This window comes from Coenobita brevimanus, chromosome 77 (assembly GCF_032717465.1).
Source record: "Coenobita brevimanus isolate Jiangsu-jjx chromosome 77, ASM3271746v2, whole genome shotgun sequence".
Lineage (NCBI taxonomy): Eukaryota > Metazoa > Arthropoda > Malacostraca > Decapoda > Coenobitidae > Coenobita > Coenobita brevimanus.
In genome coordinates this window covers 8,388,606-8,406,246 of record NC_137030.1, presented here as the reverse complement: position 1 = coordinate 8,406,246, position 17,641 = coordinate 8,388,606, and the positions used below count along the sequence as shown (strand labels likewise).

The 17,641-nt window shown below is 40.8% G+C and overlaps 1 protein-coding gene across 1 annotated transcript in view; it reads right to left on the bottom strand.

Annotated features, from left to right (window-relative positions):
* Positions 1-17,641, bottom strand: part of LOC145408441 (uncharacterized) — a 295,795-nt gene that overhangs the window by 79,201 nt on the left and 198,953 nt on the right. Inside the window, exons 13-17 of the mRNA XM_080279170.1 lie at positions 14,924-16,690; positions 7,397-7,902; positions 4,533-5,671; positions 3,917-4,436; positions 2,757-2,859 (exon numbers count right to left, since the gene is read on the bottom strand). Coding sequence (XP_080135296.1) covers positions 2,757-2,859; positions 3,917-4,436; positions 4,533-5,671; positions 7,397-7,902; positions 14,924-16,690 — 4,035 coding nt within the window. The remainder of the gene's footprint in view (positions 1-2,756; positions 2,860-3,916; positions 4,437-4,532; positions 5,672-7,396; positions 7,903-14,923; positions 16,691-17,641) is intronic.

The window sequence follows — 17,641 nt, the reverse complement described above, 5'->3', positions numbered from 1 at the left end:
TGAGATGCAGTTTGGGTTTATGCCAGGCAAAGGGACCACTGATGCCATAGTCATTGTTTGACAGCTTCAGGAAAAATATATAGGAAAGAAAAGGGAACTTTACTTTGTTTTCGTTGATTTGGAGGTCTTTGATAGAGTCCGTAGAGAGGTGGTCAAGTGGGCAATGAGAAAGCTTGGGATCGAGGGGTGGTTGGTTAGGGTTGTTATGGCCATGTATGTGGTTGCTCACATCCAGATAAGGGTGAATGGAGATTTGAGTGATGAGTTTTCTGCGATTGTTGGTGTGCTTCAGGGGTCAGTTTTGAGCCCCTTGTTGTTTATCATGGTACTTGAAGCCCTCTCATGTGACTTCAGAAATGGACTCCCATGGGAGATGTTGTATGTTGATGATTTGGTGTTGACTGCAGAGAATGAAAGGGAGGCAGAGGAAAGATTTAGAAGAGGAGAGTTGGTATGGGACACAAGGGTAAATGCAGATAAAACAAAAGTAATGGAATCTAGGGCTGGGGACGGTACTCTCAAAGAAGAGGGAGCATGGCCATGTGTGATTTGCCACGAGGGCATGGGAAGTAATTCCATTTTGTGCAGTGTTTGTGGTAAGTGTGTGCACAAGAGATGTAGTGGTATCCGAGGTAGATTGAAAGAGAATGTTTCATGTGTGCGGTGTATAGGGAAGAGCAGGTGGATATTGCCAGGAATGAAAGGACTGAACTTGCTGGTGAGTCTCTTGAGTGTGTGGAAGAGTTCTGTTACTTGAGAGACATGTTATGTGCTGAAGGTGGGGCTGGAGCTAGCTCTGTGGCTAGAGTGAGGAGTGGTTGGAAGAAGTTCAGGGAGCTGCTGCCTCTCCAGACACTGAGAGGGCTCTCCCTCCATGCTATGGGATCTTTGTATAGAGGATGTGTTAGAAGTGTAATGCTGTATGGTAATGAGAACTGGGCAGTAATGGAAGAGGCTCAAACGTACAGAAATGTTAATGACTAGGTGGACGTGCAGCGTGTCCCTCAGTGAAAGGTCTTGGGGAGGGCTAGGTTTATGATGAAGAGCTCAGGGATAGGATGGGGCTGGAGTGTACTGTACTGATGTTGTGATAAGGAGATGTAGATTAAAATGGTCTGGGCATGTGGAGAGGGTGATAAATGGGTGCAGAGAGCGAGAAGCGTTCATGTTAGGGGTACGGTTGAGAGAAGCAGACCAAAAACAGACCTGGGAACGAGGTCACTGAGTGTGACGTCAGGGATATGAGACTGAACAGGGAAGCTGCCAGCGACTGAGCAGCATGGAGAGCTGCCATTAGGCAACCAAGGCCAACGCATGCACGCATGTTGGAGCCTTCCAAAATGAACGAACGAAACATATTTAATTTCTTCCATCAAATCAAGCTTTTCTCCATTCACCAGCACTACCACTGTCAACCACCTTCTCTCTGCACAATCATCACTTGTCACATTAAAAATTACTTTCACACCACACAACTCACAGAAATTCACAACACCCTGACCAAGTCTGTAAAGATCCTGTTCACAAAAGGAGCGTCTCCATATATCAGATTTACAGTACTCCACCCTTCGATAAACTTACATAAATATACTACACATAGGCCAGGTAGCTGTTGACAAATATATAAGCACAGCAAATGGATGCACATGATGTAGTGATGCCATAAGGTGAACCACAGCCACCACATGCAAACCAGGTTATATTTTTTATTTATTTATTCATTTATTTATTGCCATGTCCCCTTTTCTTTGATAAGAGCTAAGGCATTGCCCCTGAGCAGAGGGCTTAGGTTTTTGAAGCATGGAGCACTTTATGACCAGATGCCCTTCCTGACGTCTACCAATGACCATTGGGTGCACATGAACCTCCCACCCTTCGGTCAGAGCACTCTAACCCACTGAGCCACAGCTGCTACAACCAGCTAGGTGACAGGAGGGCTTTACCTCTCCTGGTAGGGCAGCTTACCCGAGCACAGCGCGAGCTCAGGACTCTTTAGTCTCTAGTCAGGTGCTCTAGCACTGAGACACCATGCCCCCTCCCCCCTAAAAGCCAGCTTACAAGACAGGTCAAACTTGAAACACCTTTCTTAGAATCTCAGGCAGCTCCACTTTACTTCAACTTGGCTCCTAAAAATCAGCGGGACTGGAACCCACTCCTACGCCCTCCTGGGGTGACACGCCAACAGACTGACGAGACAGAGACATACAGACAAGAACAGATACACAGACATGGAAAGACAGACACTGCAAGTTAGCATAGTTTCCTAGGCTTGGGTTGCCTTCAAGGATTTAGTGGAAAATAGCTCAAAATACTGGAAATTTTTCCTTTATATTAAGTCTTGGTTACGGAACTCAATTTAGAGGAAAATCTGAGATAACAGAATGGGGGCTGGATGAGTTAGCTTGTGAAATCGAGCATCTATTGTAGATCGGATAAAAGTAGATATACTGTACATGCTTATCTCCCACCCTGTATACTAAAACTAGGTAAATATAACTAGGTTACACACACAAACACACACACACAAAAGCTATATACCTTTCCAAAATCTGAAATTGTAGGCACAGATGACCATCCCAACTGCCACTTTAAAGTACCAGACCACCAGCTACTATGGTTTATTTAAAAAAAAAAAAAAAAAAAAAAAAAAAAATCACAACCATCACCACCACCAACAAATTTTCCTCCTCTCCTTCTTCTCACCATCATCAATGACATCACCAGCAGCAGCACAAGAGCAACATATCAGTACTCACGTGATACATCTTGTGAGGACTGGGCCTTCCTCAGCTCAAAGTCAGGGGTTGCCAGATTCACCATGGAGGATGTTCGGGCCAGCGCCTCCTGACTCCCCATCCGCTGCCACCATGTAAACAAAATGGACATAGTAAATGCATGATAAACAGGAGTGAGCACACCACCCAATCTCAAATTACCTGTACACTCTTTGGACTGCAGGGGCCCAAAGTTAAATTACTGTAGTCCTGTACATTTGCAAGTAGATGGCCAGCCTACTTTTTCTAATGGTATTAAATGACTGATAAACTTCCAATCACCTCCTGAGAATCAAGCCTTTGTACATGGCTACATCATCACTTTTACTGGGGTGCTCTAACTACTTGACCACCAGGAATGCAGGGATGTAAATATAGTACAGTACTGTATTACACTGGCAGTCTCTTGTGGAAGTCAGGACACACTGTAAGTTACAACTTTTTCCATTTCCGTATAATTAATACTGTAAATTGGGGGTAACTGGAAAAATAATTTTTACCGGACTGATGGAACTTTAATAAGCCATCTTTCTATAATCTGCAGTGGAATTAACAGAAAATATTCAGTAAAGGTGGCAATTAGGATTTACTGTATTCCATCCATCCATCTATCATTTAATCCTATGTTGCCCCACGAGGAGCGTAAGAGCCCGGGGCTAGGCAAGTCGGTCCTGACATTTAAGATGAGAGTGACTAGCCTCACTTCATCCTTGAGTGACACTGAGCAATAAACCCCAACCACCTCTTGAATTTAAAGTACTAATGCAGAAGACTATATGGTATATATAAAAAAGAATGCAATATTGTAAAGCTAACTAACAGTGCACGAATGCAAATACAAATGCAAACCTGAAAACTGTAAACAAAAAAAGAAAGTCCTAAAAGTAAATATATAATCATGACAGTAAGCACAAAGATGATGACAATGATGAATAACATTATAATAACTGCAATTTTGAAATGGTGTTTCTAGTATTAATGACCAGAGGAGTGATGATGATGATGACAATACAGTAGTACTGACACTATGAGTGTTTGTAGCAGTGGTAATTAAAAGGAAAAAAAAAAAAAAAAAAATGATGATGACGACGACGATTATGCACACCAGCAAACAGTTCCACCATCAAGACAATGTCATTTACCTGTGCCTTCCTGAGTGGTCGGGGTGGTTCTGGAGCTACAAACTGCCCCTTGGTCCTCAAACCAATTGGCCGCTCACTCAAACTGTTCACCCGGCCAACTGAGTGTCCAGCCACGCTCAGGTTGCTTTCAGAGTGCATCCGGAGCATTGATGGTTTGCTTGGGATCGATGGCTTGCCAAACACAGCCTGCCTTGCCAAAAACGTTGAATGTTTTACTGCTGTGATTTCATCAAATGTAGGTTGCTCTGTTTTAACTGGCTTGTTTGAAGCACCTGGGATTTCTGGCAATGATTCACTGTCACTCTTAACTGTGTCGCTGGTACTCTTGACTGGTTCAAGGTGACTGGTAGATGGTTCCAGGTTTGAAATCTGCTTCTGCTTCTGATTGAAAGAATCTGACTTAGCTATTTTTTTGTCATAACTCGTCTCTTCTGCTCTGGAAGTGTACGTTGAGATGGAGAAGTTCATTTTGCGGGCACGGTTGTAACTGTAGTCAGCACTTGAGGTAGAACTCTGGCGGCTAATATCAGACTTAGTTCTCATCTCATCACTTGATGATTCAGTAACAGATTTTGACTCTTTGGTTGAAGAACTTATTCTTGCTTTCACATTCGGCAAGACACCCGTATAATCTCTTATTCTTCTACTGTCACTGACATCAGGAGATGACAGTGAGTCTCTGATATCAATATCCGAATCACTGGGTGGTGGAACTTCAGGGACTGGTGGTGGTGCACTCTCATAACTCGTGTTTGATTCTGACCGTTCTCTCAAGGACACATCTTGGTCAGGGGCGGTTGAACAGCTATCGTAACTTGATGTTGAATCTGCTCGCTTTTTATTACCGGCACTAAACACAAATGGCTTGATAGTCGGGTCAGGGGGAGTTTTGGCAACTTTCCTGGGAATGAATGAATGTTGTTCAGATATTCGTGCTCTCACAGGGAGGGTTTCACTTACCCAATTCTCTTCCATTTGAGATACAACTGGTTCTGATGATACTCGTACTTCTTTTTCAAGTCTAGTGTTATCTTTCTTTGCTTTATGTGCAGCGTCTACTGGCTGGTTCATGGTCATTATTGTCTCCATGCCACGAGGTTTGGGAGTGAGCTCGATGATCCTTGGCTCACTGTTGTTGGCCTCCCTGATGGCCGACTTCAGCTCATTTATGACACTCTGCTTCGTCTGGTCATCGGATCGGAAGGATGAGGACGACATGCTTGAGAAAGAGCTCTTCCGACTAGAGGCACCACTACCTGAGTCCACGACATCTCTCCTATGTCGATCTGAGTCCTTTCTGGAGGTGACTGGCTTTTTAATCTCCCCAGCATTGCCACTCACAAACCCAAGTACCTCTGACTGGGAACTTTCCTTCCTTTCCGTAGAATTCTCAGTCTTCTTCTCCACAGAATCAACCTTTTTCTCCGTAAACACCTTTGCCTTCCTCTCCAAACTAGATGACCTTTCAATAGTCTGCACTGTGGGAACTGCAGATTGCTGGACCTCTGGATTGGCACTAGAGGACTCTGTTGTGGCTTCTGAGGACAAACTGGAAGCATCATCTGTGATCCTGGAAGACGGACCATCTTGGAAAGGTGTGGGTGGATCTGGAAGCTTGTAGTCCCAGCTGATTTCGGTGGTGTTAACGTCAAGTTCACTGCCAGTCTTCTCTTGATCCTGGGTTACTACTGGTAGTTCTTCAGGGTCAAGGTGAAGTAAGGCAATCTCAAGGTGGGTGTCCAAATCCTGAGATTTCTGGTGAAAGGGAAATGGTAAATATGAATGCCTCTGGTTGGAAGGAAACAATAGGATCAACAGCTAATCCTATATACTGTCATGTCCCTCTTACAATCTAGAGTACAGCAGTCCCATGCATTGAAGAAGACTCCTTATTCCCCTACATGGCATTTAAATGTTTGACAAACCTCCATTCACCTCTTGGGGATCAAACCCATGTGTGTGAATGGCTGTCACTTTAACTGAGACATCCTAATTACCAGACCGCCAAGTGAAGAAACAATACATACATACATCAATAGCCTATATACTATATGATATCCAATATAAATCCAATTTATGGCATCTACATTCAAGAAACCTCATATTACCACATTCAACTTGTTATACGGCATATATAAAAAAAACAATACTGTACTACATTTTTCATTTGCCCAGTCTCTATTTTGTCACAGATCATGGCACAGAAATGCCAATTCAACAGAATACAACAGCATACTTCACCTCTCCAAATCTATTCCTACTGCAATCAGCTGATACAGTAGATAGTAATGGATACTGTACTGGTATCTGATACCATTTCACACCAGCTTCTGCGCTTTCTAGTATTAGTTTAAAAAAAAAAAAAAAAAAAAAAAAAATGGTGCCAAAGCAAGCATGATCATGAATCTAACTATGCATAAAAGAACCTTTTTTTTTTTTTTTTGATAAATAAATAGAGAACTGTGTTTCCTCTATTATTGTGCTCCTTGTGAGTATAGAAGACCTAGGCTAGGATACTTTTGTCCAGAACGTTTAACCCCTTCAGTAAGTTCATTTTAATCAAGCTACTACCAAACAGATGTATTCAACACAAGAGGGATCTTTAGCTGTGCAGTAGCTAATGGAAACTATATATAACTTCTTTAGTTCGAAAGTTCTCCAAACTGTCTGGAGATGGGAAGTCACTAAACTGAATGGGCTTAACGACTGACTGACATCTCTGGTGATATAAACTCCTTCAATTACAAGACTTTCTTTTTCTAGCTATCACCAGACAATTCAATCAGACTGAAAAGAGAACTCTTGTGGGGGGGGGAAAAAAAAAAATCCTATGCCGTGCATCATCATCTAGTTGTTCAAGTTGTTCCCTAACCCTGGTCCACCTGCCAAGCAGACCTGATGATTGCAGGTATGCAACTGCCCCTATGGAAATGTACCATAAGTTCCTCACTCTGCTGATGTGACTGCATCTTTGGTGTGGCATGTGCTGTGCAGTGTTCCATTGTATGCTGTGTTGTGTGGGCCAATTCTATGTGCTGGGAGGTGTCATCTGTGATTCCACCCTACCCATATCTAAGCACTACCATCTGGCAACTGCAAGAACTATCTAACCAAGGATGTAATGTGAATGAAGAGGTTCATGATAAATAAGACTCCAGCAACCCTTTAGGGATTCATTTACAGTATGTACTGTATATGCATTCACTGCCAGCATCTTTCACTGTCACCAAAGACCAGTGCACATCAGACACCTAGCTGTTGTGATCCCAGGCTCATCCGGATGTTAATTCAGTGAACTGAATGATGAAGCTCTGGATGAAGATGTCCAGCAGTTTGCCATCCTCCTTTCAGGGGACAGGGAGAACCTGAGCAATGTTTGTATAACCAGACAATGGAACAGCTCAGTTATATCAGTGCCACCATAGGAAGGTGTCCCTCTTCAGCACCAGTGAAGGGGTAAATACAGTTTATGGTACTCACTTGATCTTGTGTCACAGTGTTTGTGTCTTCATGTTGTGGGATTCTGGTGATGGGCATAGGAGGATCCAATACTTCTCTATTGACCACCTTATCCTCAACCTCCTCTCTCACTCCTTCCATTTCTTCCACCTTCTTTTCTACATCTATTCTCCCCACTGCATCATCTCCGTCAAGGTCCACTGCAGACGATGGGGAGACTGTACTACTTATTTTATCCGAATTTTTCCTGTCTTTCTCTTTTGTTTCATCATCACTGCTTGAACTGTCACTTTCGTTCTCACTTATCTTCACTTTTTCACCTTCCGCGGTTGTTATTCTCTTTTCGTTCACTTCTTTCTCTCTCATTTTGTCTGTCTTGTCTCTCTCACCTTCCCTTACCACTTCTTCCTCTCTTCTCTCCACTATGATTTTCTCTTTCTCCTCTCTTCTCTCGCCTCCAAGGCCGCCAACTCTCTCCTCATCAAATTCGGAGGAGAAGCTGGCGTTGCAGGTCTGTACTTCATGTTCTGTAGCATAGGTAAGAATATGGAAGGCAGGGATGAGAGAAAATAGGTTAAAACAAGAGAGAGAGAGGGGGGGGGGAGGTTACTGGATGAAGGGTGTGATGAAATATGGCACAGGTAGAGAAAAATGCAATGAGTGAGGGCAAAGGTACAGCAGATGAGGTACAGAAAAGAGCAATATTGAAAAAGAAAAAAAAATGACAGGTATGATAAAAGATAATGAAGATTTTACAGAGAAAACCAAACTGAGTAAGAAGTGGAGATGAGATGAGGCAGATAAACAGATTATGCCCTTGTTATATGTTCCCTTATTTAGAGTATGTCCTTTTACTGCAGTTAGGTCCACAGTAAATAATATAAAATACTTCAAAAGTGCTCATGCTGCCTATAATGCTGATTTACTAATACGGTACAGTAAACTCTCAATTATCTGTTGTCACAATATCAGGCCCAATGCAATATCTGATGCTACTGGCTCGGCTCTATCAGTGCAATATCCGGCAAAATTATGCAATATCCAGCACCGAAACATGACATAACCGGATGCTCTGTGCAATATCCAGGAATGAGGCGTATCAACCGGCTAGTAATCAGTTGCCAACCAGTGCTGTATTACTGTACTGTATAATTATTTTACAGTACTTTATGATTAGTTTTCATCTTTTACTCATGAGAAAGTACATTAGGTTGATGGGGGGGATGCTATTCAATATTTGGTGTTTGACGTTTGACGTAGGGCTTGGCTGAACTACAACGGATAATTGAAAGCTCACTGTATTCTCTAATTTATGGTTATTTGTATGAAAAATCATTTGTCATTTTGAAATACATCCCTCACATACAACATGGGCATACTATACAGAATAGAGAAACTGTATAAGAAATGGTATAAGCTAAAAAATAAAAAATGTGAAAAATAAAAATAAGAAAGAATAATGAAACTGAAAAACTAAATAAAAATAGCTTTTGGTATGAAAACAGGTGGTACTGAAAATGACAAAAAAAATTACAAGACTGAAAGAATTAGGCAAATGATAAAACTAAGAATGTATTAATCTATGATTAAATGAACTGGAGTGGCCACCTTTCACAAGCCAGACATGCTGGACAACTTTACTATGCATGTTCATGTGATCTTTTATAAGTCATGAAGGCAACTGATCTGTAGGGCCAAATAACACCACTTCTGTCCTTGGATAAATAACCCACCCACAACCAGGACTTCACACGGGTGTAAGTGTGAAAGGTCTTTGAAATATAGTATATGAAGGGCATGTGGAATTCTGCAAAATGCCTGTGTATATGATGAGTCTGCCGAAGTCTTTGAAGGAACCTCAACTGGGTGCAAGTATGTGACAATACATGTAAAGATAAGTACAGTATCTTCATAAATATCCATCATCAGGTGGATCGGAGCTTGGTCATGAGGAATGGTATACACACACTACCAATATGACCATTAAAGCTCCAAAATGAGAGTAAGCAACAAAAGTAAGAAAAGTACAAGAAGAAGGTGATGACGAACAATGAATGGGAACATGATTAGATGGATACTTAACCAGCAATTGAGAAAGACAGCAAATGGAAACTTGAAAGGAAGCAAATTTAAAAAGTTAGGAAAGGGTTAGGAGATAAAAGCAAATGGAAAGAGTTATGGAAAAGAGAGAAGAGAAGAAAGCAAATGGAAAAAGTTGAGGAAAGATGCAAGGGGTAAAAACAAATTGAAACTGGCAGGAAATGACTGAGGAAAGGAATTACTGGGAGGATGAAGAAAAAGATAAGATGAATAGGAAAGAATCAAAGACATCAAAATAAAACCCTATTACCACTCGCAACACACAACACTGATATTAACCCCTTCAGTCCAGTGACATATTTTATTTTTTTCTCATTACCTCCAAACAATTACTGTACATTCAGCTTCTGGGGAGACTTACGAGTATATTAGTGGAGGTGTAAATGGAGGCTACATCTAACCTCTCCACTTTAAAATAATCTCTCTTACTTTAAATAACATGGTATGGTGGTGGGAAGAATGAATTAAAATACATCATTGGATTAAAGGGGTTAACGACTGCTTTTCCAGGAGTTTTGAATGACCACTATACTCTTTTTAATCTAACTTGGCCTAAAATTGCCATCTCGCCATCTTCAATGCTGAATACTGTATTAACAATCAATTAACACTAGAATTTGATGGTTGTCATGAAGTGCATGGAAAAAGATGCAGAGCCACAGCATTGTTTTTTTTTTTTTCTGTCAACCAGCTATGTGAAATAAGCTGCAAAAGGACATAAATCTGGGCCAAGTTAGAGTAAAGCAAGCATAGCACCTCTTGGGCCTGTATTCTCATTGGTTAAGAAGCCTCTCAAGCACCTCTTCCTTACCATTTTACTTCTGTTTCTAGTACATTAATATATTCTTGCACATTACTTAAGCTATCTATGGCAACAAATGAAAGTAATATATCATACAAGGTAATCATAAAGTGTAAGATGCCAGGCACTAAGAGGTACTTGAAAGCCTCCTAAATTGATGAGAATTTTGCCCTTACTTACAGTATGCAATAATATGCTGCTAAGAATGAGGTGCCAGGGGACCTCTAAAGGCCACAAAAATTCAGTTTTTACCCTCTCACCAGCCTGTTAAAATACTTTATTACTTACACTTCATTCATCAATTTGAAACAGAAGATACTGAGGTTAATTACCATAAACAGTGCTTAATATAGCTTTTTTTTTCTTCTTCTTTTTTTTCTTTGAGTTTTACGCAGTACCCCCTTTTCGCTAAGGGCTAAGGCATTGCCCCTGGGTAGTTGGCTTAGGTTTAGGGCATGCAGCACTTTATGACCGGATGCCCTTCCTGATGTCTACCAATGACCCTTGGGTGGACTCAAACCTCTGACCTTTCTGTCAGAGGAGTGTGCTCTAACCCACTGAGCCATGGCTGCTACAATTTATAATGCGATGGAATTAATACAGCTGCATTTAAAATAACTGTTCCAGAGGTCTTTGAATGGTATGACATTTGGATAACTTAAGGTGACCAGATTTATTGGAGACCAATGCGGGACACGCGCGTGTGTGTGTGTCTATATATATATAGATAGATAGACAGAGATAGCTAGATAGACAGATAGATACTGACTAATTGACAGCGACCACTGCTGCGCTACACCTCAAACTGAGGCTGCTAATCAAACACTAACATCTCCTAAGAACTCCGAACATACCGTACGGTACAGTGAATGAGTCGAGAGATAGTAAGCATTACAGATTTTATGTTAATAATTCGGTATTTCATTTGGTTAGGATTATGCATAATTTTTCTAATTCATCCTAATTTCATAAAAGAAGGTCATGATACATCTAATGCAATAGTGAGTTTCTAAAGGCGGGACAATTAAGATAATTTGCTCAAAAAGCGGGACATTCTAGTCACAATTAAAAAAGCGGGACAGACGTCCAAAAAGCAGGACTGTCCCGCCTAAAAGCGGGACTCTGGTCACCTTAGGATAACTGCATACCTTGTGGAGCCATTTAATATTATTTCTTTATATCTATCAAAGCTCTGTTAAAAAAAATGACAAGGAATATATATGAATAAAAATAATAATAATATGCAACACATACACTAAGAGAATCACCAAAATGCCACTGTACATTCTCTCTTGGAATTTTCAACAAGAGGTTAACTGTGGGACAGCTGAAGATTTGTTATGAGCTGGCATCTTGACCAAGCATCAAAATAAGCTAAAGTCTCAGCAAGTAACTGACAAAAACTGAAAACAAGAATCTCTATAACACAACACATAAAAGCAGGAACATCTGGCACTGTACAATAAATAAACCTCCTGACTGAGCAAGTGTACTCATGAACCATAAATTTTACTTGCTCTCTAATCCTACCCAGTGGCAAACAAGGATGTCACACCCAAGGTTTCACATTAAATGATGGCCTGCTATTGGTGGTTCAAAGCTTTTCCTGACTGCAAGAGTAACCATGTCATTACAAACTGTTCCTCGTGCAGACTGACAAAATATCAACACTTGAACACTGAAAAACAGGTCTTCATTCAGTGTGAAACTTGGGCTCTGACTTCCTCCAGCTAGGGGTAGGATTAGATGCTATGGTGATGCTATCGCTCCCAAACATAACTATAAATTATAGGTCTATATGGATGCAAACAGCAACAACAACAGCTGCCAGCAAACGCCAGGCAACATATCCTGGTACTGGCAACAGCAACAATAATCTTCAGTGCTGGTGAGAGGGTTCAAAAGTGAAACAATTTCACTCTGCAGCTGCACAAAATTCTGTATTAATGTTGCACCACACAGACTTAAAGGAATTATATTAACTCTAATTTTTTAAATAAATACATTGAACTCAGTTGCAAAATAAAGTATTAACTCGAATTCCTTGTATAAAAATAATCAATTCTATCGCAAATAGAATAACACCTATACCCATACCCCCGATTTCCTATACTGTGAACCTAACTGTTAACTGTTAATATAACACAAAACAGTTCATTATTTTACTGGAGATAAGATAAACCCAAACCCTGTCCAGAAAAGGCATCTATGAAATGGACTGTATTAGTACATGAACAAAACTGACCTAACCTGACCTGACCTCACACCATCATCATTCCAACCCTCATCATGCTGTCCCATTAGACCCAAAATGGTGGAGTTTCCCACAAGTACTGTGCGTCATGCAACCTTGTTAACAGCCAGACACACTAAGACTCAAATTCCCATCAACTTAGGAAGTTCTCTAAAATCTCTTCCTAAACGATTTATTTGCATACTATGTCTTACCATTGTCTTATATGTTATTCAAGACTCTGTAATACCAACACAGATTGCATAAATAACATACAGATTATTGACATGCCATATGCAGAAATAAACAGGTAAGGAAGGGGAGCCAGGGAGTCTCCTTAACTGACACGAATATGAGCTTAGTACCTGTCTCCACACCCCTAACATCCCAATCTTGTTTTTGATTAGTCATGAATGTCAACACCAATATTATGAAGACACTTCATGAGAAGAGGCCTTTATTAAGATATATAGGCAGCTCTAATTTTGTCATGGATTTGTCCATATCACTATTTTATCCATACAATTGATGCTGCAAACTGATAGAAACTGACAAATCTGATTTTAAAACAGCAATAGAATTCTGAAAGGCAATTTTTCTACACTTAACCCTTGAGTTACTGACAGAGGTGGATGCAATTATTAGAGAGAGAGAGAGAGAGAGAGAGAGAGAATGAGGACTTACAGTACAGGACGATGCTCCACTGGACTTAACACTGCATCTTAGAAAAAGGCTTGTACTCATACACTGCTTTCCTAACATTCCAATCCTCAAGTACTTATTAGCTTTATATTCTACTTCTACACATAACCCTACTTATACTTCAATTACTACACATGCATCACTACCATACTGTCAACCCTCTGTAATTATTTCCTAAATACCAGGCATCAACGACTGCATATACACATGATGGTACTGTATCACTAATTTAGTATGGCCAACAAACTACATTACCCAAAAGACATCAGTGTTATTACTCTACTCTGGGGTCATCCTGTGGTTACTAACTCCAAAGACACAAGACACCTCACAAGAGCTGGATAAAACTCTTCATGGATAACTACAACTATAGGAGCTGAAGGGGCTGACAGGAGTTCCTTAACTGTTTTAACCAAAGAATTCTCCCTTAAACTCAATAAAATAATATGGCAGTAATTAAAACAAAATAGTGATAGAGACATCTTTAGGCTGATAAGTTAGTGGATATGTTGCCAAGGGGTGAACAAGATGAGGTAATATTAATTAACTTTGGAAACTTCATTAAGTAAAAGGATTACAAATTATGAACTCCAAACAGAAAGAGATGCTTTAAAGACAAGCAAAGTAAATGAAAACTGAGAATATGAAATAATAAAACATTAAAAATGTACGGCATTTTATGTTTACCCAATGCACTTAAACTGTAAACGGAAAAGTTAATAATGAACTTACTATCTTCATATCTAGAAAAATTAAAATCCTGTTTTACAGAGAAAATCTTGGAAAACTTGAACGCACAAAATTTTGCACATATGCTTATGACTGGGCCATTCAGCAACTAAAATTTATTTGTTTTACATTTAAAGGTATGGTTAATGTTACAATAAATCCACAATGTAATTTCCTCATAATCTGATTAAAGCTAGGAAAAACCATCTTAAATACCATATACTGTATTACGTACTGTATTCAGCCTCATACAACATCCACAACACTCAGTATCCTTAAAAATCAACCAATGAAAATACAAGGAAAAATCAACTGATGATCACATTCACTCAGTATAAAGGACATTTTTTGTACTCTGGTGGTCTGTATGAAGGATATTTTTGTTAATCTGGTGTTCTGTAAAAACCGAATTTCACTACTGCATACTGCTGAGATCTTTGATTACAAATCCCTTTAGAAGGAATAATGGCTGATTTATTAACTGAAGGTCTCAAGTGTTGTATTCTCATTCATGGAGATGGCTGCCAGTATTGCACTTCTTCCTTACCTTCTTATTTCAGCATACAACACATTAATTATCTCTTGAATGATATTTATGCAGGGTACATCAGTATCCAAAGGGCATAAACAACATACAAGCAAATATCAAGGCAGGATATGCAAAATAAATTGCTAAGGAAGAGGTGCTACAGGCCTTCAAACTTCATTTGAATATGACTCAAAGGGTGGCACCAACAAGCACTGCAGATTCATACACAGATGACAAGCACACAAAACCCATTAAAGGAACATGTACAGGAAAAATATTCATTAGACTGCAACCCCCAAACAGCAGAGATAATAAACATACACACCCCAAATACGCAAAACCCCTTAAAGGAAAATATATGATTAAATTTTGACAGATTAGAACTCCCAGACAGTAAAGACAGTAAGCACCACAACAGACGAACCCCCAAAAGGAACCAACTGTCATGCAAACCTGAATCTGAGCACAAAGGTGATGGCGAGGCAAGTCTGTGAGGGAGAATCGGGTCCGTCCAGCGTTTTCTGTTCCCTCCAGAGTCTTTGCCATCCCTCTTGGAGCCTTTTGTGTTGTCCTTCTTCTCCAGATCACTCTTGTTCCCCTCTGAGTCTGAGGAATCAAGGCCAATATTGTGCAGGCTCTCACAGTTACCCCAGCTCTTGAGTTCCGAGACCAAGGCGAAGTATCCAGCGCTGTAGCTCCCGGCAGTCGTCTGAGGTGGCTTGGTAGGGAAGCCTGGGGCTGCAGGTGAGATGAGTTCTTTCTTTACCAATGTAATGTCTTTCTCTAGTTCATCAAACTTCATCAGATCCTCCCCTGATGATGTGTTGGTCATTTTGGATGCTACACTGGAAGTTCGTGATTGTTTCCCTGATGCATACGGCTCAGAGTCCACTCCGTGCTCAGACAAGAGTGAAAGCATGTCTGGGTCAATGTGATCAATGTGATTCAGTCTAGAGACATGAACCTTAAACTCCTCATCAGGTGGCGTTTGCATAATTTCCTCAAAATGGTCAGCTTCTGAGACATAGTGGGTTTGGGATGAGACACTGATTTCTCTAGATTTCATTGACAGGGTTGCATTTAGAGACACATTCTGTGAGGCATTCAAGTCATCCTTAGCAAGTGATGACTGGTCTAGGGATGCTATGAGGAGCTCTGAAGAGGGTGATGTGTGGAATGCATCACCATCTCTTAGTATTGGTGACAGGTTATCAAGATGTGCATCTATGTGGGTTGTTTTGGTCAAGGGTGGTTGAGGAGCCTTCTTCTTCTTCATAATACCCCTTGGCATAGGTTGGGGTTGAATTTCATGTTTGGAGGAAATAGAATCGCTGTCAAAGGAAACATCTAAAGATTTGTGTTCAAATGCCGACATCTGATTCTGAGCATTCTGAGTTACTAAAATATTTCTTGGTGCTGGCTGAGGATTCTTTACAGGTGTGGATGTGGTTTGGTATCCATGTGAGCCTGTAAGACCATGTCTGTGTTGGGCTGAACTATCATCCTGGCTTAACTCCACAGAGGAAGAGGAATCCATAGAGGAATAGGAACCCTTAAATGTTTTCCTAGGTTCAAACATCTCCTCATTGAAGTCCATGTCATCATCTGATACCACCCTCTCTTGTCGAGTTAATTGCCTGCCTCTGGCCAAGGGATTTACCTTCCCTGTTACTGCAGACCTTCCATTAGACCCAAATTTTTCTTCCTCTGTCAGTTTCTGTGTCTTTCCATCTGCTACAAATTTTCTCACTTCTTCTTCTTTTTGTACATTTGTTTGTGTTTTAGTGACAATTCGAAATGTTGGTATGCCTGGTTTGTCCTCCACAGAAGCTCCCTGGGGTAGTATGGGGTCCTTGGCACTCTCGTAGAACTCGAGGTCGCGGTACAGGTCACCCCCCTCCTCTCCTAAGATGAGCTTCTGGCGTTTGTTTATCACAGGGTGTGTCTGGGAAGGAGGGAGGTGGCCTGGATGTCCTTTTGCTGACGTCCGACTTTCCCCAAGTTCGTCTAATCTGTTGAGATACAAACTCCCACTTGCTACACTGCCGGTGTTCTGGGTGTAGCTAGACGCCACTTCGTGCTGGGGCATTCGTGTGGCAGAAAATGACTCCATTTCACGTGCAGGGGGTGGAGCAAACTTGTAGGAGGTTTGATCCAAGGTGGGAGGAAAGTGGAGGTGAGGATGAGGCGTGGGGTGCAAGATGGCAGGGTTAGTGCGCTCTGTGGAGGTTAGTACAGCCATTACCAAGCAGTCTAATGGAGACACTACACTTGAGCCATCTGGTCTGGGCCAGTGTTGATGATTTATAAAGAGTTAATGCAGGGCTATTAAACTATACGTAGGATTCTGCATGTAACAGCAACAGTTTCAGTCAACCCATATTTCCCATTTCAGGGGACTCTTAAGCTAAGCCAGTGTAGTCCTGAACATAAGAAGGGTAAGAGAGTGACATACATCCTCAGCAGCATAATTACAAAAAATAAATTGTGTAAGGTGAACCATTAAACAAAGAACAATGAAGGGATAATGAATAACCTTTTCCTTATACTGTGTGTGAGAGATTATACAACTGTGAGAAATCATGAAATGATGGAACAATTCTACCGCAACATGGGAAGGACAAATTAAAACTTGAACAACGACAAAAATGACAGTAAACATATTTCATGAACACAAGAGGACTGAACTTAACTTTGACCAATACCTGAGGATGCACTAACTTCAACAGCTACTGTATCACCATAAGGAAAACAGCTTGATGGCAAACTTATATCTATTTTGTGAGACTCAAGAAAAACGAGGGAAATGTGTTTAGTGCAAATCAACCCCTTCATTACAGGGGATGTACTCTACGCTGACTGGTTTACCTGGCAATATCAACACTCTATTAAAAATGGATGTCACTGCACTTTAGTGTTTAAGGGGAAAACCAAAAAAAGAACCTAGCCTCTACATTAACTCTTTTCACCAAATGTCTCTGGGAACTACCATGCATCTCACTACCATAACATGCCACAGCCGCCTGCCTGTGTTTTAGTTAACCTACAACACAGTCTCTTGGTCAGTCTTTGTCAGCCAGGACAAAATATATATACTGTATGTGGTACCAGTACTTTATAAAATGGCATTGTCATCATGCAGTAAATGATCTTTCATCACTCTCTCTCTCT